Source organism: Neoarius graeffei, chromosome 16 (genome assembly GCF_027579695.1).
Source record: "Neoarius graeffei isolate fNeoGra1 chromosome 16, fNeoGra1.pri, whole genome shotgun sequence".
NCBI lineage: Eukaryota > Metazoa > Chordata > Actinopteri > Siluriformes > Ariidae > Neoarius > Neoarius graeffei.
The window spans coordinates 47,443,514-47,466,292 of NC_083584.1; the positions used below are offsets into that span (position 1 = coordinate 47,443,514).

A 22,779-nucleotide genomic window follows, 5' to 3' on the forward strand; every position below is an offset into this window, starting at 1 on the left:
TCAGTGTTACGCCGGAAAATGAATCTCCACGAAACAGTCTGGATTCATTGGGCGGGGGGAAGGAAAGGAAGTGTGTGCGGTTTCATTTTGCCATATAGACCTGCAGCCAAGCAATTTGCCCACCGCCAGCTCATCTGAGGTGCTGCGAGCAGCCTGTACAGGAGTGGTGGAAAGGGTTTGCAAGGAAAATGTATGTAAATCCTGAAGCGATAAAGCAGTTTTTCCTTCAGTGGTGATGTAAGTTCTCCATGCATGTTGAAAGTGTGCGGTTGATATTGCTTTGTTCTTGCACTGTTGCTTTGGCTCGACAGCGTTCCCTTCAGTGACCAGTATTCGCAAAAAGCTGACTGCCTTTCAAGAACAGTCTCGTCTATGTTTATCTTCTACCTGTCTTAATCTTTTTCATAGATCGCTTTTTAACAGAAACATCCCCCATGACTAACCTTGAGTGTGTATATTCCATAGCAATGATCTGTGACTTCATACACGTTTTTTGTCAAAAATATTTCATCCATGGAGACCAGAGACTTTAAAATCAAGCTTTCTAAACATTTTTTTTTCCTTCTGTTTGCAGTCTATCAAAAGCTTAAATCAAATCAGAACAAAGTCTTAGGAACAGTCCCGTGAGGTATTTTGACGCCGCTCGGCTGATCTGTAAGGTCACATGTTCGTGTGTAAACATTAACCAAATGATTTTTCTGCGCTTTGCCTCTTCGTGAATGCTGAAGAGGTGTGTGGAGTGAGATAAAAATCCAGTGTTCATTCACTTAAAAGAAATTGAAGGGAAATACTCTGAGCTGGATGGCCATGAAATCAAACATCACAGGTGTACTATTCAACCAAAACTGCTAACGTGGGCATTTCTAAAAATATCCTGACATTTTTACAGGTATTCCAATGTCATGTATGGGTTTTGGTGTTTAGACCAGTGTGCTTGGAATCCTTCTGAAAGGTAGTGGAGTAGATTTTGAAAGATTTGGTAGCCATGTTGCTTTGTCTATACAGTGGCCATTCTATTCATTACGTTAATGAAAACTGGAGTGTTGATGACGCTGGAAATTGTAAGCCACTGGGACAAAAACAAAGCTTAAAGGAACAGTCCACCGTATTTCCATAATGAAATATGCTCTTATCTGAATTGAGACGAGCTGCTCCGTACCTGTCCGAGCTTTGCGCGACCTCCCAGTCAGTCAGACGCGCTGTCACTCCTGTTAGCAATGTAGCTAGGCTCAGCATGGCCAATGGTATTTTTTGGGGCTGTAGTTAGATGCGACCAAACTCTTCCGCGTTTTTCCTGTTTACATAGGTTTATATGACCAGTGATATGAAGAGTTCAGTTACACAAATTGAAACGTAGCGATTTTCTATGCTATGGAAAGTGCGCACTATAATGACAGGCGTACTAACACCTTCTGCACGCTTCGGCAGCGCATTGATATCTGAGCTCCGTATCAATGCGCTGCCGAAGCGCGCAGGTGGTGTTAGTACGCCTGTCATTATAGTGCGCACTTTCCATAGCATAGAAAATCGCTACGTTTCAATTTGTGTAACTGAACTTGTTTCATGTCACCTTCCCGTACTTACACTTTGTTGAATTTAATTCAATATCATAGTCGCCACTGAAGTCCACTCGATCCTTGTTTACCGTCAATGGATCGGTAACGCGTCAAACAGTCCGCCAAAATCCGAGTAGGGAATGGCTGAGCGTAGCTGTCAGTCAAACACAAGTTAGCCAATGGGAATGCATTCCTGGACAGCCCACCCACACGTGAAGTTTGTGCCAAAACTGCAAGCAAAAAGTCAGGGAGCGCAAACGAGAAAGCTGGAATCGCAACCAAAATAAATTACGTCAAACAAAACTGAGAAAGACACAGAACAAAAGTAAAAGGTTTCTGAAGAGTAATAGACTGATTTTGCACGATTGCACAAATCATTTGTTTGCCAGTCTAAAAAAAGTGACTTTTTTTTTGTATTTTGATTTGTCGTTTTTGTTTATTTCAAAAGTATTGTATGAACATTTTGGCACAAAATTGATTCCATAGTAGGGTGGGTGGTGGTGTGAACATAGTGTATGTATTTGAAATAAATGAAGTCAGAAACCCTGCTAGGTCTGACTTGCGTAAGGGCCTCTGCATGCTCTTGCAACAAGGCTTTCGCAGACAGTTGTAATTTATCGTTGAGCGGGGAGTAATAGGCGTGCGCGATGTTATTCATCGCCACAACGCAAGGGGGCGCAAAGTCGCGAAATCGCTAGGAGTAGTTGGTGGGTGTGGTTAGTGGAGTGTTTATCCTCCGGTTACTTATAATGACTAGAACTGGAGTCGTATAGATGTACGTACTTCCTCGATCAACCGCTCTTCGTGCTGCTCCATCATCTTCGCTCGTGTTTTTAAAAATGGCGGTCGTGAAAACAAACCAAACCGGGAAAGTAGGGAAGCGGAAGTGCGTGCACAGCGGATGTAGAGTGGACCAATCAGTGCCCTCTTGTCTGCGAGGCTTCTGCGGTGGTCACAATTTTTGGGAGGTGCGCGCAGAGCGTCTGCGAAGGGGGGGCTGCGCAGAGCGTCTGCGAAGGGAGGGGGGGGGCTACGCAGACGCCATCTGCGAGGACTGCGTTGTCAGCATAAATTGGCCTTAAGGGTTAATAATGATTTGTTGGTATATGTTACCGACAAAAATAAACACAACACATGGCTAAGCATGGTTTCTTCAACTGACAAAAATCTTTATATTGTGATGGTTCATGTGAACGGGACAATTTTTCCATTAGTGTTCAACTGCCCTGTGATTGATTTTGCAAATGTATCAGTTATTACCCATAAATTATTATTACCCATAAATCTGTGCAGAAACTCCCTCAAGCAGTGTGTGTGTGTGGGGGGAATAATAAAGGTGGCAGACCAAACTTCAGAGATGTGAATTTGTGTACAAATATAATTTTTTGGCTGGGATTTTTGAAAAGTTAAAGAAATAAACAGTTGTACTTATTGTAAACATAAACATTGTAACTTGTAACCACGGTTTGATATGATTTGTGAGGCGTCTGTTAACTAACTAGCTAATGTTAGCTAGTTGTTATTAGTGACAGTGTGTGTACGTCACGCTTTACCATAAATGCTACTTTAAAAGCTCTTTTGAAATAAACGTTCTTGGATGATGTCTTCAGTTGAATGCCATGCCTTACGAGACACCCGTCTGTTATGGCAGTGTGGCAACAAGTCTATTTCGAACAGAACCCCAGTGTGTTATCTGTGGTAAGGGAGCACAAATTGGATTTGTATCAAGTGTATTAGTGTTAATTATAAATAAGATGACTCTTAATTCATTCAATTTGGTCTTGTCAATTAGCTAACTGTCCCCCATTACAGAACGGCTACCAAGTACGTGCTTCCTTCGAGACATCCGAAACCAGTCACCACGTCTCTTCATAACACATTTGGAGAAAAGTGCAATTTGCCCTCTTCTGCGTGCATGAGCTCGCAGACACCTGTGATTGGTTGATGTCATTCTGATTGACATGGGAGGGAGAGTATGCCCCTCCCATTCTGAGAGCACTGCCAGTTTTGCTCTCTTGGATCCTGGCAACACATGGTTGTGGCATCATCGGGAATCGAACTCTCGATCACCTGACGAAAGAGCGAACGCTTTTCCTCTTAAGGCAGGATAAACTATTCATAAACCTTCTCATAAACACGGCGCTTGATTCCGAATCTGCTCCTGTACTTTTGGATAGAACCTTGTCGCATGCTCTCCACGGCGAGATATCTTTGAGAACAAAATTGTAAAGTTAAGACAATAAAATCATATGCTGTACTGCTTGTGGCTCGAAACGAGACCAAACACATAAATCAAACTGTGTAATAAGAATAATTAAGATGAACAACAAATCTACATGTTACAGAGTCAGTGGAGGGAATAATTATCCTTTCTTACTTTTAGCTCTGCCTGGAGGAGCCTATTTCTCTTCCTGCACTACAGGAGAAATGGACCAGATCAATCTGGTTCCTGACTCACCTTGGTTCTGTCGAGCACCTTCATACATTAGTCCTCCACCCACGTAATAGCCAGGCCTGGGAAAAAAAATCTATGTGAGTCAGTCGTGCACATATAGAGACGAGATGCTGGTCTGGAAGCGAGACTGTACAAAATCTCTCACCTGAAACATTCTCAGGATTTTCTAAATGCCAAAAAATGTCCTGAAATATCAGCAAATGTGTTACTTTATATTTTTATAGTGATATCTAGCAAGACCAGTATGATCTTTACAAGATCATTTCTCATCAAAAAAAAGTTCCTACAAGTGTAATCATTAACTCTGATATCCATCTTGGGTGTGGAAGAGATAAGGTTGATGCCAAGGTGTTTTGCTGGGACAAATGTCAGTGGATTATTATTATTATTATTATTATTATTATTATTATTATTGGTCTTGCTTCTTATTCTACTTTTTGTTTTTTTGTTTTTTTTTTAATCCTTACCTTCCTTTCTGTTGCTGGCTCTCCTCTTCTACACTGATAAATGATCCGTTTGATATTCTATCACATTCTGCCACTCCTCGATCTTACTTCCATATTAATAATTTCCATTCCCTTTTCATCACAGAGCTCTATCAACCCAACCTCAGGAGCCATATTTTGCCTCAGGAAAAAAATCCTTAAGGAGAGAAATCCTTTTGTATTCATTGCCTGTTTTATTGAGATCCTATCTTGTCTCTTACTTGGATTTGCTTCTGTTATTTACAGTGGGTTGATTAAAGCCTCGGTCACAACCGGCCGTACGTGCTCCTACGGCCGGTCTACGTGCAAGAAACGCACGGAGGGCGCACGTGTGACGTGCTGATTTTCGAGCCGCAGACCGGCCGCAGAGGTTCTTTGTCATGTCAAACAAACTCTACGGGCGCTTACGTTTTTTTTCAGGTTGCAAGACAAACTTGCGGCCAACGTGCGTCTTTCTCCACGAACAAAAAAACCGCAGTGATTTGGGAAACGCCAAAAATCGCACGGCCAAAAAATTGTACATCCAGTTGTGACCTAGGCTTAAGGAGAAGTGGGACTTTCCACAGTAGGTTCATGTTTAGTGAAGCTCATGGAATATATTTTTGTGTGTGTTTTTTAGATCTACTCGCACCTGAGGTCGTATACAGTGCCAAACGAGCAGCGTTACATCATCCGCATCCTCTTTATCGTGCCTATTTATGCCTTTGACTCCTGGCTTAGCCTCCTCTTAATCAGCAACGACCAGTACTATGTCTACTTTGACTCCGTCCGTGACTGCTATGAAGGTAGGTACTACTTTTTTTTTTTTTTGGCTTAAGACAGGGCTTTAGACTGAGCTCAAATAGGTTGCAGACATCTAACTGCCCAAACTTGTTCCTCTCATCTTTCATAATAGTACAAAGAACAACCTACAATGCAGTATCATATCTGTTGTCATGTGTTTTTCACCACCTTCTCCTCTGTTAGGCTTCAGAACTGGAAGGCAAGGGTTTTTTCCAAGTTATAAAGATGCCTTTTACATTATTTTACTTTTTTTTTTTTTATAAACCAATAGAATTTAAATGAGATTCAGTCTTTTAAGGGAGTTTTAATATTAAACAGGCATTTTCATTATTCTTCTTGGCTCTGCATAAAATATTCATGTAGTCTGAATTTCTTCAAAGTAGTTTGTACTACATAAAAGCACTGTGCACATGTGGAAAGGTTTCGTGCAAATATGTAGCTTTACTTCTTACGATACAGTATTTACTACTTTTAATTGTAATTTCATTTTTTTTTTTCTCTACATTCACTTAATACTCTATGAAAGGAAGACTGGCACACAGAGAGAGAGAAAGAGAGAGAGAGGCAGAAGCTGGGGTTCCATTGCAGTATTGTGCAAAATGGAAGTTTTTTTTTTTTTTTTTTAAATTGACCACCATTGCGAGTGGTGTGTTTCCATTAAGTAATGTTATGTGATTAATGCTGGGATTTTTTTTCATCTCACAGTAGCTCTTACAGAGCACACACTTTCAGAAAAGTAGCATTTATATTTGTTTGAAGGCAAAAAAAGTTTCCATTTCAATTTTGGGGAATATTGATTTATTGTGAAGGTTTTTTTTTTTTTTTTGTTAAATCCGCAGTTTCAAATTGCACGTTAAGCGGGTTAATGGAAATGCGGCTCGAGAGACGGACCCTTCGAGATGTTCTTTAAATAGAAACAATAGATCGAGATTGATTGATTGATTATCATGGACAACCTTTGTTCTTAATGTGATTTTTGTAACGTGTCTAGAGGAAGACAGTGTGTTGCCTTTTTCTATAAATACTTCTGTGAAACTGCTGATGATGCAATTTTGTTTTCAGCTTTTGTAATCTACAACTTCTTAAGCCTGTCGTTTGAGTACCTGGGAGGCGAGAGCGCCATCATGGCTGAAATACGAGGAAAACCGATTCCGTAAGTGTGTTCCTTTCCTTTCAGGAAATATAGACATGCAGTGGTGCTTGGAAGTTTGTGAACCCTTTAGAATTTTCTATATTTCTGCATAAATATGACCTAAAACAACATCAGATTTTCATACAAGTCCTAAAAGTAGATAAAGAGAACCCAGTTAAACAAATGAGACAAAAATATCATACTTGGTCATTTATTTATTGAGGAAAATGATCCAATATTACATATCTGTGAGTGGCAAAAGTATGTGAACCTTTGCTTTCAGTATCTGGTGTGACCCCCTTGTGCAGCAATAACTGCAACTAAACGTTTCCAGTAACTGTTGATCAGTCCTGCACACCGGCTTGGAGGAATTTTAGCCCATTCCTCCGTACAGAACAGCTTCAACTCTGGGATATTGGTGGGTTTCCTCACATGAACTGCTCGCTTCAGGTCCTTCCACAACATTTCCATTGGATTAAGGTCAGGACTTTGACTTGGCCATTCCAAAACATTCTTCTTTAAGCATTCTTTGGTAGAACGACTTGTGTGTTTAGGGTCGTTGTCTTGCTGCATGACCCGCCTTCTCTTGAGATTCAGTTCATGGACAGATGTCCTGACGTTTTCCTTTAGAATTCGCTGGTATAATTCAGAATTCATTGTTCCATCAATGATGGCAAGCCGTCCTGGCCCAGATGCAGCAAAACAGGCCCAAACCATGATCCTACCACCACCATGTTTCACAGATGGGATAAGGTTCTTATGCTAGAATGCGGTGTTTTTCCTTTCTCCAAACATAACACTTTTCATTTAAACCAAAAAGTTCCATTTTGGTCTCATCTGTCCACAAAACATTTTTCCAATAGCCTTCTGGCTTGTCCACATGATCTTTAGCAAACTGCAGATGAGCAGCAATGTTCTTTTTGGAGAGCAGTGGCTTTCTCCTTGCAACCCTGCCATGCACACCATTGTTGTTCAGTGTTCTCCTGATGGTGGACTCATGAACATTAACATTTAGCCAATGTGAGAGAGGCCTTCAGTTGTTTAGAAGTTACCCTGTGGTCCTTTGTGACCTCGCCGACTATTACACGCCTTGCTTTTGGAGTGATCTTTGTTGGTTGATCACTCCTGGGGAGGGAAACAATGGTCTTGAATTTCCTCCATTTGTACACAATCTGTCTGACTGTGGATTGGTGGAGTCCAAACTCTTTAGAGATGGTTTTGTAACCTTTTCCAGCCTGATGAGCATCAACAACGCTTTTTCTGAGGTCCTCCGAAATCATCTTTATTCGTGCCATGATACACTTCCACAAACATGTGTTGTGAAGATCAGACTTTGATAGATCCCTGTTCTTTAAATAAAACAGGGTGCCCACTCACACCTGATTGTCATCCCATTGATTGAAAACACCTGACTCTAATTTTAACTGCTAATCCTAGAGGTTCACATACTTTTGCCACTCACAGATATGTAATATTGGATCATGTTCCTCAATAAATAAATGACCAAGTATAATATTTTTGTCTCATTTGTTTAACCAGGTTCTCTTTATCTACTTTTAGGACTTGTGTGAAAATCTGATGATGCTTTAGGTCATATTTATGCAGAAATAAAGAACATTTCTATAGGGTTCACAAACTTTAAAGCACCACTGTATTATAGTGTAGTTTGATTACATAACTGTACTTTGACTTCACATGTGAGGAATGTTGCTCCAGTGTTGCCAGTTGCAGTGATTTTCTCTGGCCTTAAATAGCAACATCAAGCTATCAGCATTCAACAAGTTTAGTTATTTTGATTTGAACTGAATTCTGACTCGTTTTGTTGGTATGCAGCATCAGCGTTCCTCTTTCACTCAAATTAATCAAACTCTGTGAGGCTGAGACAGCGAGGGCGTCGGGTCGATGGTGCACTTCAGGCAACACCTCAGGTTTTCAATCAGACCGAGGTCTGGGATCATCCTGGGCTGTTTCCAGCTCGTGTCTGTTCTTTATCCTCTCCGCTCTGTTTTAGCACTGAGCTTAAGGTCAGGGTCTGGCCCAATTATACGCTAAATATGGTTCTTCAAGAATCTCTCTGTGGTTTGCATGTTCTGTAGAGAAAGTGCGCACACACACACGGATGGATGGAGTTCGTGCTCGCAACTCGGATTCATACCAAACCTAATCGTGAAATTACTTTCCTAGTCGAACACATCTGGTTGTAATATCCAGGTGCTCCTGAAAGACACTGATTAAACCTCTGACTCTGGAGGGGTGTAGCTTTCTAGGGAAGCCTGTTTTAAGTTTTTAATGCCCCCTCCCCTTCTGTTTTGTGTCTTTCTAATAATATTACACTGAGAGCATCTAAAAGCTCCCTGTAGCCCTCTTTACTTTAAGAAGCAATATCCAGAAAAGGAGTGCTAAAGGAACAGCTGGATTTATTCTGCTCTAATCAGAATCACTACATTTGTACACAGATGGGGGCTAATTAGCATTTTGTTTGGAAGGAAATTGGCTACATCCGTGCTCATTTACAGTTAAGGGATGTGCTAAATGTCCCAAACCAACATCCTGGCTTATTTGTGCCTATGCTATTTTTTTTTTTTTTTTCTTTTTAAATTTAGCATAATGTGTTGGGCTTTTTTCAGTTGCTTTGAACGTTGTTGGTTCCGACTAAATACAATAAAGTGGGGAAGTATGGAAACTTTTTTTTTTTTTTAAATGTTGTTTTGCCATCTGCCCACACAAAGCTAAGGGAAAATTGATTTTCTTTAGTCACTGATTTAATTAAAATACTAGAACGGTCTACCTGCACTAAAATAAGTTAATATTCTATAGCTGTGTGCTAGGGTGCATCAGTTGCCCCCTGAAAATGAAAAGTTCCTCCGATCATGATGCATTTTTGTTTTTATGTTCCTTTTGGTAAGAAAACACACTGAGTGAAATAAACTCAACAAAAATAAAAACTTGTTTCAAAGTCAATAATTTGAACATTTTGGAAAATAGGTTTGAAATAACGATTGTATTCAATTATCTCGTCATTAAAGATGCTATAGCATACAGATCATGTTTGTCATGGAATCGGTTCCACTGGAAATGCGATGACAATGTCCATGATCAAAAACTGTGAGTCACAACTTAATGAAATCATGTCAATATCGGGTGCGTCCTCCATGGGCGTTCACAACTGCGATACAACGTCTCCTCATGGATTGGATGATGCGTCTGAACACAGCTTGGGGAATGCGCCGCCATATTTGTACCAACATGGCACCAAGCTCCTGCAAGTTCTGTGGAGGGTTCCTGTGGTGCCAGTTTGATGGAGACGTGTCTGGAGATTATGGATGGTCTGTCGACTGCATCCCATAACCCTCGCAACGTCAGTGACGGATGTTCCCGTATTCAGCATGCCAATGGCACGTTCACGCTGAATGTTTGACAGTCGTGGCATTGCAAATTAACGAATAATTAACCATAAAACCTTGTTTTTCTGAGATGACCCTCTACTCTGCTACCGTGAGATCAATTGCACGCGTATCAATAGGTCACGTGGAAACGTGATTTTAGCGTGCAGTGCTCTCGCACGTGCTACGTAGGCCCGACCAGTAGAATGAATGTGTGACGTAATGCCCTTGACAATGCATTTAACCATAATCACAACAAGAACTCTTTCAAGAAAAGTTTCTAAACACTATTTGAAAAATGAGTGTCAAGTTTTTATTTTTGCTGAGTATATTTTGACAAAATTGAAAAGTTTAATGGTGGCACCAGGAGCTCAAAGTTATGGAAAAAGCTGCTATTTTATGACACAATTTCGATCACTTTTCATGAAACATTATGGCACCTTATAGAGTATACCAAATATCTTGGATCCACATTTTTAGTACATATTCTAAATATATTATCAAGCACAGTTTGAGTTTCAGCTGTTCATTGAATCATTGTTCAACTACTTTTAAACAATACAAATGTATTATGAATCACATTAATGCTTCTCAATCCCTTGCAAAGGTTCTTAACATGATCTCTGGCTCACAAGAAATCAATAAATGGACTCCAACATTGTGATTCAAACCTTACGCGAAAACATAAAATAAGCGGTTTTTGGCAAAAAATGAACCTCATGGTGCCACCATTAGACTTTTTGAATATGGTCAAAAAATTTTACAGGATGTCTTTATTGGTGAAAAGGAACACCCAAACAAAAATGCATCAGATTTTATGAAAGTGAGGGCAACTGATGCACCCTACTGTGTGCCATTCTCGGACACCATTTTCCTTCTTTACCTGCTCAAATGCATGCAGTTAAATCATGTTCATACTCATGACATGGTAGAGACGAAGCAAAGTAGAAGCATCCTTTGGCTCATCTAAATCAAGCTTTCCTGGAAATCTATTGTCTCACAAAATACCTGTATACCTGTCACTTATTTCTGCTCTCCCCCAACAGGTCAAACTGCATATATGGCACCTGCTGTCTGGCTGGAATGAGTTACTCGATTGGCTTTTTAAGATTCTGCAAACAGGTTTGTTTCTCTCCTGCATCCTACTGCGAATATTTCGGCATTTCATTTGCTTCCACTATCACTATTTATAACATCACTGCTGCTGAAGGTTCAGCACCATGTAGTTTGATGTTCACTAAGAGCTGAATTAAGGTTTGTGCATTGCTCAATGGCTGCCCGAGTGCAAATATTAATATGTAATCTTTGGAGGTGGGTTTGCCAGCACTTTGTGTACCATATCACAGAGGAACCATTTGATGAAAAATGCCATCGGCAAAACGGAAGAGGATTCATTGCTATATATTCAAATGCCAGAAACCAGTGACGTTCTTTGTTTTTCCTCTGAATGAAAACAGTACAGAAATGTTTGCCTTGGGATGTTCCATCACCAAAACGATCACATAACCTGTTTTCTTCTAAATCATAAAGCAGCAGCCACACTTTTTTTTTTGTCCACTTTCTTTCAAATAACATCCAACAGAAAAAAGCTCAAGAAAAAAAAACAAAACAATAAGCACTAGGTGTGATCACCTTGGTAATAAACACAGAGAAATAATAGTTGTCAGAGTGATGCTGTCTGCAAAGGGAGCAGAGAAGCCCCCAGCACTCCGAGCATAACACTGATGGAAATTGGATTTGAGCGCTCCGTCTTCAAAACAGTGAATAGTCTGTGAAATGAACTTTTTTAGATAGAAAAATGGAAACTGCTAAACACATGGTTCTCTTTGACTGAACGGCTACGTGGCCGTTTTTCAAAGCAGCTCCTTGTGATGAGCTCAGTCGAAGCATACTGAGCGAGGAGACTTTTTTTTATTTATTTATTTTAAGTCTGTTTTTCAGTCTGCTTTGATTAGGGGGTTCTTTTTAATTAGCTTGATATTGCACACCTGCCTGCATATGAGACCCAAGTTGTTAAAGTTGTGTAATTTATTACCTTGGTGCATTTTCAAATCGCATCGAATGATGCTGACTCTCAGACATTAGAATGTTTTAGTAGTGTAAGTTAGGGGTGTAACAATAATATCTTGATTCATGATAATGACTTCACGATATGATTTGATTCTCTCTGTATTTTGAATTAAATTTAAATGAAGAAAAATGATGACTGAAAGGACTTTTTTGAATCGTGAACAATGTCAGTGTACTTTTTTTTTTCTTTTGTCTAAGTTCAAAGTGGGGGTGGCACGGTGGTGTAGTGGTTAGCACTGTCACCTCACAGCAAGAAGGTCTGGGTTCGAGCCCCGTGGCCGGCGAGGGCCTTTCTGTGTGGAGTTTGCATGTTCTCCCCGTGTCTGCGTGGGTTTCCTCCGGGTGCTCCGGTTTCCCCCACAGTCCAAAGACATGCAGGTTAGGTTAACTGGTGACTCTAAGGCTACGTTTACATTAGACCGTATCTGTCTCGTTTTCTTCGCGGATGCACTGTATGTTTACATTAAACCGCCTGGAAACGCCGGGAAACGGGAATCCGCCAGCGTCCACGTATTCAATCCAGATCGTGTCAGCTCTGGTGCTGTGTAAACATTCAGAATACGCGGATACGCTGTGCTGAGCTCTAGCTGGCGTCTCATTGGACAACGTCACTGTGACATCCACCTTCCTGATTCGCTGGTGTTGGTCATGTGATGCGACTGCTGAAAAACGGCGCGGACTTCCGCCTTGTATCACCTTTCATTAAAGAGTATAAAAGTATGAAAATACTGCAAATACTGATGCAAATACTGCCCATTGTGTAGTTATGATTGTCTTTAGGCTTGCCATCCTTCCACTTACAAGTGGTAAGTGATCTGCGCTGGGATCTCACACACAGTGGCTCAGTCCCGAATCACAGCTTGTGCACTTCACTCGCGTGCTCTGTGAGCTGCGCAGGGCCGGAGTGCGCACCCTCCAGAGGGCACTCGCTGTTCAGGGCGGAGTGATTTGGAGCGCAGGATGCCTGCGGAGCCGAGCGTATCCGTGTATTGGTGTTGCTGTGTGCACGCAAATCGTGTATTGGTGTTGCTGTGTGCACACTAATCGTTTTAAAAACGTTAATCTGATGATCCGCTGATACGGTCTAATGTAAACATCGGCTAAATTGACTGTAGGTGTGAATGTGAGTGTGAATGGTTGTCTGTGTCTATGTCAGCCCTGTGATGACCTGGCGACTTGTCCAGGGTGTACCCCGCCTTTCGCCCGTAGTCAGCTGGGATAGGCTCCAGCTTGCCTGCGACCCTGTAGAACAGGATAAAGCGGCTAGAGATAATGAGATGAGAAGTTCAAAGTGTTTGTCGTCATATGCACAGTAAGGACATGTCCACTTGCACAATGAAATTCTTAGTTTGCTGTCCACCATGAATGCCAATTACAAATAAATAAATAGGCGGAAGGAGTAATACAAAGTAAGGCAACATGGTGCAAAAAGCAACAAAAACACCCAGTGTAGTACAAAATAAAGGTTAAATGTAGTGCAAAATAGGTAGTGTGATACCAAAATAAGGCAATGATCAGATGTAGCAGCAGAAGGGCAGTAACGTGCGAACAGTGTAACCAGACGTAAACAGTCAAGGACACCGCAGCAAAATGGCAATATTGTGCAAACAATGTAATCGGATGTAAACGGTCAAGGAACAGCAGCAAAAAGGGCAGTAATGTGCAAACAAATGTAAACCGTTAAGGACCGTTTACAAGGAGGTAGTCCATGATTATAGACTCCTATCAGCTGTTCAGGAATCTGATGGCGGTGGGAAAGAGAGAGTTCTTTAGTCTGACAGTCCTGCATTTCAGACTTCTGTACCTCCGGCCTGAGGATAGACGTGTGAACAGTCTGTGCTGGGGGTGGGTGGGGTCTTTGAGGATGGAGGCAGCTCTCCTGTGGACTCTGTAATGGTAGATGCTCTGCAGAGAGGGCAGTGGAGTTCTGGTGATCCTCTCAGCAGTCTTCACCACCCTCTGCAGGCGTTTGCCGTCCATAGCTGTAGCACTGCCGTACCACACAGTTGGTCAGGATGCTGTCAATCACACAGCTGTAGAAGTTGCTGAGGATCTTGGGTGACATACCAAACTTCCTCGCCTCCTCAGAAAGTGCAGTCGCTGTTGAGCCTTCCTAACCAGCTGTGTGGTGTTAGGTGTCCACATGAGGTCCTCACTGATGTGAACACCCAGGTATTTGAAGCTGCTCACCCTCTCCACCTCAAGCTCCCGGATGAACAGTGGCCGATGAGGTCTCCTCTCCTTCATCTTGTCCGTGTTGAGGGTGAGGTGGTTGTCCTCACACCATGACACCAGACTGGCTACCTTCCTCCTGTAGGCCGTTTTGTCACCGCCAGCGAGGCATCCCATCACTGCGGTGTCGTCCGTAAACTTCAGGATGATGTCCTTGTGGGAGGCAACACAGTCATGGGTGAACAGGGTGTAGAGGATGGGGCTGAGGACGCATCCCTGTGGGGTGCCAGTGTTTGTGATGATGCTGGATGATGTCCTATTACCAACTATATATAGAACTATGAAGATGTATAGAACTAAATCACAAATTGCTGTGAACCAAGGCTTGATATTGTAAACAAAACTTACTACAGGTTCACCTGGATCTTAAAAATAATTTTTTGAATAAAAGAGTGGGAACTTAAACAATTGACTAAGGCATAATGAGCTCCACAGCAGAAATGGAGCTCCAAAGTCGGCTAAAATGCCCGTGTTCCACAGCCTTTAGTGTTTGAGAGCTCTTTCTGACATGGTTGTGTAATTGTATAACGTATGCATTTTGCTGGCTGCAGTCTGGAGCTGTTGGAATTCCTAAGTGAAGATCTTGCAATGTTTTCCAAGAAAGAACACAATCAAATGACCACCATGCGCTCTACAGTATATACAGTGTTTTAATTCTATAGGATTTGCAAATTGGGACCTCTGGTGTTCAAACAGTGCAACTGCAGCACATGCATAATGATTAGAATGCTGATTTCCACAATGTGACTCACACATTTCCATGATGTGCGTTGTCACATTGTTGAATGGCGATACATGATGTCACAATGTCTCGTTACGCCCCTTGTATACTAGGATTAGGTTTTAACATTCTTTAAAATGTTTCCATTCAATAATGCTCGGTTTTGATTGTCATTTAGGCCACGCTTCAGTTCTGCGTGGTGAAACCCATCATGGCCATCATTACCATCTTTCTACAAGCCTTTGGCAAATATCATGATGGAGATTTTAAGTAAGTTTTCATTCATTCTTACATTTTACTTTATATACAGTACCAGTCAAAAGTTTGGACACCCCTACTCGACTCATTCATAGGTTTTTCTGTATTGTGACTATTTTCTACATTGTAGAACAACACCTGAAGACATCAAAACTATGGAATAACATATGGAACATGCATATGTTATTTACCAGCTGGGAGGTCCGTATCGTGAAATACCGTGACCGAGGTCTTGAAAGTACTGAGCGAGGCCCTCTGGGCCGAGGTCATGGTATTTCACCATACGGACCGACCTTAAGCTGGTAAATAATATACACTACCGTTCAAAAGTTTGGGGTCACCCAGACAATTGTGCTTTCCATGAAAAGTCACACTTTTATTTCCCACCATAAGTTGTAAAATGAATAGAAAATATAGTCAAGACATTTTTCTGGCCATTTTGAGCATTTAATCGACCCCACAAATGTGATGCTCCAGAAACTCAATCTGCTCAAAGGAAGGTCAGTTTTATAGCTTCTCTAAAGAGCTCAACTGTTTTCAGCTGTGCTAACATGATTGTACAAGGGTTTTCTAATCCTCCATTAGCCTTCTGAGGCAATGAGCAAACACATTGTACCATTAGAACACTGGAGTGAGAGTTGCTGGAAATGGGCCTCTATACACCTATGGAGATATTACACCAAAAACCAGACATTTGCAGCTAGAATAGTCATTTACCACATTAGCAATGTATAGAGTGGATTTCTGATTAGTTTAAAGTGATCTTCATTGAAAAGAACAGTGCTTTTCTTTCAAAAATAAGGACATTTCAAAGTGACCCCAAACTTTTGAACGGTAGTGTATTTATTTTTTTCTTTACCAAATTCTAACTGAAAATGAGAGCGCCTGAAAGGGAAACCATATTTAGAACAAGCCTGCCTACTCAACTTTCTCCTGCAATGTTTTTTCTTTTATTTTGTCTTCTTTGGGGTAGTAAAGCTCGCTTTCGCTGTGAACACTGATTTTATTGCTATCGATACTATAAAATTAATGCTATTATACTGAGAATTGTGAAAATAAATGTTGACAAAAAATTGCTACTGTGTTTGTTGTGAACGAGCGAGTCGCTAAAGGTCCGTAACCGGGGTCCAGATCGTAGAATTCCGGACCGCTCACGAGCCAATCGGAGCGCACGATTTGATGGAAACTGGGCCGTGAAAAAAAATAAATGGAATTCTGTGGTAAGCAAAAAGTGTTTAACAAACAAAATGTTTCCTATTTGTTAGTCTTCAAAGTAGCCACCATTTCCCTTGATGCTTTACACACTATTGGCATTATCTTAATCAGCTTCGAGGTCGTCACCTGGAATGCTTTTCAATTAATGGGTGTGCCTCGTCAAAAGTTAATTAGCGGACGAGTTTCTTGCCTTCTTAATGCATTTGAGATCAAACAGTAAATAATAAAACTACAGTAAATAGCCCTATTCCACAACTGTAGTAATCCATATTATGTCAAGAAGCGCTCGACTAAGTAAAGAGAAACGACAGCCATCGTTACTTTAATACATGAAGTGACTTTTTTTTTTTTTTTTTTTTTTTTTGAGGAATAAAAATGAAGAAAAAAACATTGAATTAGGAGGTGTGTCCAAACTTTTGACTGGTACTGTAGGTCATAATCCAGTACAGTGCTAATAATGTGCTTTATATTGTGAACAAATCAGTGATTTTGTATTTAAGTGAAGAAAAAAACCAACACAAAGCACAAACATTTATTCTTCTAAAACATGTGTCTTCCTGTAGCGTGAATGGAGGCTACCTCTACATTACGATCATCTACAACGTCTCTGTGAGTCTGTCCCTCTACGCTCTGTTCCTCTTCTACTCTGCTACCAGTGACCTTCTGAGGCCCTTTGAACCTGTACTCAAGTTCCTGACTATCAAATCGGTCATCTTCCTGTCCTTCTGGCAAGGTGGGTAACTGTTTACATCAGAGGCGAAAGAAACATTGGGGGGAGAAAAGAGAGAGAGAGAGATGGAGATCACTCTTGAGGGTCTTTGTGGTGGGATGTTAGCAGTGTTAACAGTTGAAGTATATCATCACAGCAATCTTAATTTGTCAGGCAGTCAACACGTCTCGTCTCGTCTTCTTCCGCTTATCCAGGACCGGGTCGCGGAGGCAGCAGTCTAAGCATGGAAGCCCAAACTTCCCTTTCCCCAGACACCTCGGCCAGCTCCTCGGGAAGAACACCGAGGCGTTCCCAGGCCAGCCGAGAGACATAGTCCCTCCAGCGTGTCCTGGGTCTTCCCCGGGGCCTCCTCCCGGGGGGACATGCCTGGAACACCTCCCCAGGGAGGCGTCCAGGAGGCATCCGAAAAAGATGCCCGAGCCACCTCAGCTGGTTCCTCTCGATGTGGAGGAGCAGCGGCTCTACTCCGAGCTCCTCCCGAGTGACTGTGCTTCTCACCCTATCTCTAAGGGAGCGCCCAGCCACCCTGCGAAGGAAACTCATTTCAGCCGCTTGTATCCGCGATCTTGTTCTTTCTGTCATTACCCAAAGCTCATGACCATATGGTCATGAGCAGTCAACACGGTGGCTGAAAAGACTAATCGGTCTCGGATCACCGTGCTCTGTTGGTGAGCTTTACCATAGAGGATAAAATATTCAGTACAAACCTTGTGTTCATAACTCTGAACTGATTTTATATTGCCTTTTCACAGCTAGGTGTCAAACATACTTGTGAGATAAACTATTGAATCGGATCTGATTTACTTAAAAATGTTTCAGTGAGACCGCTGGTTTGAGGCGCACGGATACCGTGTTTAACCCTTTCATGCAGTGTGTCCACTCATGGAGAGTCTGTACTTCAGGCTGTTTTTACATCTTGCATTTTCCTGAAATCTTGAAATCCCCTCCAGATCACTTGGGAACTTCTGTAGCTCTCTAGATAATTTATTGTTCCTAATCTTTAACTTCCTACATATAATTTTAAAAAAAATCAATTGAACACATTTTTTCCTTTAATTATATTTGTTTGTAAACTATTGTCTTAGATGAGCTTTTTGGGGGGAGGGGCTTCTCATCTCATTATCTCTAGCCGCTTTATCCTGTTCTACAGGGTCGCAGGCAAGCTGGAGCCTATCCCAGCTGACTACGGGCGAAAGGCGGGGTACACCCTGGACAAGTCGCCAGGTCATCACAGGGCTGACACATAGACACAGACAACCATTCACACTCACATTCACACCTACGCTCAATTTAGAGTCACCAGTTAACCTAACCTGCATGTCTTTGGACTGTGGGGGAAACCGGAGCACCCGGAGGAAACCCACGCAGACACGGGGAGAACATGCAAACTCCGCACAGAAAGGCCCTCGTCGGCCACGGGGCTCGAACCCGGACCTTCTTGCTGTGAGGCGACAGCGCTAACTACTACACCACCGTGCTGCGGGGAGGGGCTTTTTTTTTTTTTTTTTTTTTAAACCTCTTCATCATGTAGTGGTCCCAAACTGTATAAATTTTGTATGTTCAGAAAGATGTAATAATTTGTGCTCATTATAGAAGTAAGACTTGTTGAATGTTAACATTTTTGGACATTTGGAAGATTTATTTATTTTACAGATTTCGAGCATACTGTTAGAGCAATCCGTTTACTTATTAATATTTACACCGAATGCAGCGTTTTAAGGGTTAAACTTGTATTTCACAGAGATATGGTAATGATAGGCTGCTACTAAAACCATTTCTTGCCTGTTTTTCCAGGCATGATCCTGGCCATCCTGGAGCGTTGTGGTGTGATCCCAGAAGCACTACTTATAGACGGGCACGAGGTGGGCGCAGGGACAGTGGCGGCCGGCTGGCAGAATTTCATCACTTGCATCGAAATGTTCTTTGCTGCTATTGCACTCCGTTATGCCTTCACGTACGACGTATACCAGGAGAAGAAGAGCCAAGCTCCAGGTTGGCACGCTGCCTAGCAATCTGACTACCTTACTGAGTTTACACTTTTGCAGTTGTCAAGACGGCTTGCCAGACTGCTCGAGAGGAGATGGGCACAGAGTCCTGGTTCTCAGTGGGGTGGCCAGAGACAGCAGGAGTCAGGGTTCAGAGGAACTCTGTAAAGTTCAGTTCTCCTCTGAGCTAAAAAACCCGACATCTGTGGCACAGCACGTGGCATAAGAACATTTCATTTGAGGTTAAAGATAAATAGATCCCATTTTAGACACGGGGTTTTTAGCTTTCAAATTCCGCGAGGGAGCAGACAAAAAAATTGTTCAATGCTTTTGGAGAGTGGGGTCTTTTTTCATATTGTAAAAGCACCTTTTGTTTGAAACCTTGGTCCTATTTGGCAGTGTGCAAGGTTTTGGGTTGTGCAGAAAACTTCTATTTAATATTTTCCAATTTCAGGGCTAATGACGTTGTGGCCCCTGAATGTTAAGCGCTTCATTAGACCTGTATTAGGATTCCGTGCATTCTGCAGGAAATGCAGCTCAAATTCTCCATTTCATTGGTCTGCCTGTGTGGGTTTGAATGCCGATATGAAATCTCAGTGGGGAAGCTGATGTCACTTTGTGCACTATAGACAGGAAGGAATGGAACATCCTGTTGGTGAATTATTATAGTACTTGCAAAGCAAATCATGATATTGTTATCGCTTGGCTTCCTCCTCCTTCCTTCTTCCAAGATTAATTCAGCTCGAACCCCTTAACATAGAAATTTTGTTCAAATTTTGTCGCGGAGGACTCGTAACTAAGATGGTGGCTGTGATTTCTATGTCTTTTTTTTTTTTTTTTTAAATGTTGGATATTAACTTCCACATCTATTTCATTCTCTCTCTCTGTGACTCCCTATAATCTTTCTAAAAAAATGTGTGTGTGTATATATGTGTATGTGTGTGTGTGTGTATATATATATATATATATATATATATATATATATATATATATATATATATATATATATATATATATAAATTTTTTTTTTTTTTTTTTTGCTTTGCAAGCATGAGTATTTCCTTCAAGAAATGCAAATTGAGGAGGTTGTTTATTATTATTATTATTATTATTATTATTATTATCAGCTCATCTGGCCATAAGGTTGATGAGCTGTTGCCATGGTGTGGCGTTCGTTGTCTAGAACTCAGTTAAATCGTATCTCCTTCGTCAGTGCTCCACGGATTTCCGTTCCAATTGTTTTGTTTGAAAGAACTCCTCACTCTGCACAACACCTTGGTCGTTGTTTTGTCAAATTTTTTGCTAACGAGTGAGTAATTAGGCCAAATGAAATAATTTTCCAGGCCTCTCACTACAGTTTTATCTCCTCTCTCTCATTTCTCATCCGATTCCAGTTCTGATCGATGTTTTGGGTAGATATTCCCTTGAGGAACAAAACTTGGTTGTTTGTTGATATTTCCTGTTGTAGACAATTTGTTTACCACTTTTCAGTTAAATCGTGTCTCCTCCCTCAGTTCTCAACTGATTTCAGTTCTGATGGTTTTTTTTTCTTCTTTGAAGGAGCTCGACCTTCTGCACAAAACTTGATCATTGTATTGTCAATTTTTTGCTAACAAATAGTAATTAGGTCAACAAATTTTCTGACTAGAATTGTATCTCCTCCCGTTTAGCATACGAATTCAGTTCTGACTGTTTTGGATCGATCTTTCCTTGGGAAACAAAATTTAGTCCTTTTGATTTTCCTGTTGGAAACAATTTGTCATGGAGGTTGGTCCTCTCTTACATTGTCACATGCAGTTCTGGTTGTTTTGATGGCAGGCCAGATGAACTACTACATCCTTGATGATATTATTATTATTATTATTATCTCATCTCATTATCTCTAGCCGCTTTATCCTTCTACAGGGTCACAGGCAAGCTGGAGCCTATCCCAGCTGACTACGGGCGAAAGGCGGGGTACACCCTGGACAAGTCACCAGGTCATCACAGGGCTGACACATAGACACAGACAACCATTCACACTCACATTCACACCTACGGTCAATTTAGAGTCACCAGTTAACCTAACCTGCATGTCTTTGGACTGTGGGGGAAACCGGAGCACCCGGAGGAAACCCACGCGGACACGGGGAGAACATGCAAACTCTGCACAGAAAGGCCCTCGCCGGCCACGGGGCTCGAACCCGGACCTTCTTGCTGTGAGGCGACAGCGCTAACCACTACACCACCGTGCTGCTATTATTATTGTTGTTATTATTATTATTATTATAGCAGCTTCACTTGCTAGCGCTTTGCTTTAAACTCGTCACATGAGCTTCTAAATGATATCACACACCCAAATAACTTAAAATCTGGCTGAAACTGGACTCCGGAGGTAATGCTTTGTCTGCTCTAATGACCTTTTGCTGCTGGGGAAAAGGTCAGAAGGCGGCACGTCTCAGCGGAGGAGCGTGTGTTTTCAGTGCGTCAGTCCTTCTCTCCCCCCCCCCCGAAGCAAAGCAGCTACAAGCTGAAGCTCAGTGAGTGGACCGACCCAGACTTGACTTAACCCTCCACATCACATCCCTTCTTCTGACCCTCAAACACACACTACGCTGAAATGGAGCAGTCCTCTAGCAGTCAGGAGTGTAAGGGCCCCCTGTTGTCCGCTAGAGGGCAGAAGACGAGACGGCAGGTCTCACCGTGGTAGCAGTAATTATCCCCCCCCCCCCCCCTTTTCTTTCTCTACTCACTGAACATCTCCACTATTAGAGAAGTGAAGCAGGAGGTGGCACATTAGGAAGCACTGGGCCATGGTTGATAAAAAAAATAATAATTTATCTACGTGCAGCCAGGACTTTGTGTGTGTGGGGGGGGGGGGGGGGCAGTGCTCTTGGCAGAACATGCTCACAAAAGTGAAAATAATGCATTGTAACTCAGGTGTGGCAGAATCTCATGTGGCTGTGAGGACAAATTATATTTTTTAGAAAGGTCATAGAAAATGCAGGTGTAAATCGAGTCCGTTGTGGGTTTCATTATAGTAAAAAATTTGAAAGTTTATCACGTCAGTTGCGTTTTACCTGCATGTGCTTGTTTCAATGCCCGTGGGTCATCTGAATTTATTTACCCAAGATGAAATTTGTCGTTTTTCATTTCTTCATGTAATGGATTGTAAGTTATATTAATCTAGACCTGTACCTACAGAGGTCTCTCAGCACTTCTGCTGAATAGAGCAAGGCTCCTAGGACTAGGATGAGCTCAGACGTTTTGTGCTTTCAACATCACTGATCGTGTTCCAAGATGATTTGTTATTTTTCTTCTTAGATAATGTCGCCCCCATGCACAGCATCTCGAGCGGACTGAAAGAGACCATTAACCCCGGAGACATGGTGCAAGACGCCATCCATAACTTCTCTCCAGCCTACCAGCAGTACACACAGCAGTCCACTCAGGAGGTGGTGCAGCCAAGCCAGAACAGCAAGCCAGGCCTCACTGTCAGCAAGAACCCGAAGAAGTCGGACAAAATCACCCTGATCGACACGGACGATGATTTCTAACGAGCAGGTGTGTATAGGGGAAAGGGTTACGACGGGTACACAGAACGTCCTCCCAGACACGTATTTGGTGAAGCTTACATAATCCCAGACTGATCCGAGTCGTCTTAATCCCTCCCATTTATAAATACATTATTAATGAACATCCACCAAATTCCAGTGAATTCATTCGGCAATAAAAGGATTAGCAGAGTCCACGCACATAGCGTTCCTTCTACTCTCAAGCTAGTTTTTCGCAGTC

General features: G+C 41.9%; 1 protein-coding gene across 2 annotated transcripts in view; it reads left to right on the plus strand.

The window, feature by feature from the left end:
* Nucleotides 1-22,779, plus strand: part of tmem184a (transmembrane protein 184a) — a 38,886-nt gene that overhangs the window by 14,747 nt on the left and 1,360 nt on the right. For both annotated transcript variants that reach the window (XM_060943087.1, XM_060943088.1), the window contains exons 3-9: nt 5,116-5,281; nt 6,342-6,432; nt 10,841-10,916; nt 14,996-15,087; nt 16,854-17,023; nt 18,815-19,012; nt 22,309-22,548. In XM_060943087.1, coding sequence (XP_060799070.1) covers nt 5,116-5,281; nt 6,342-6,432; nt 10,841-10,916; nt 14,996-15,087; nt 16,854-17,023; nt 18,815-19,012; nt 22,309-22,541 — 1,026 coding nt within the window. In that variant the 3' untranslated portion in view covers nt 22,542-22,548. The remainder of the gene's footprint in view (nt 1-5,115; nt 5,282-6,341; nt 6,433-10,840; nt 10,917-14,995; nt 15,088-16,853; nt 17,024-18,814; nt 19,013-22,308; nt 22,549-22,779) is intronic.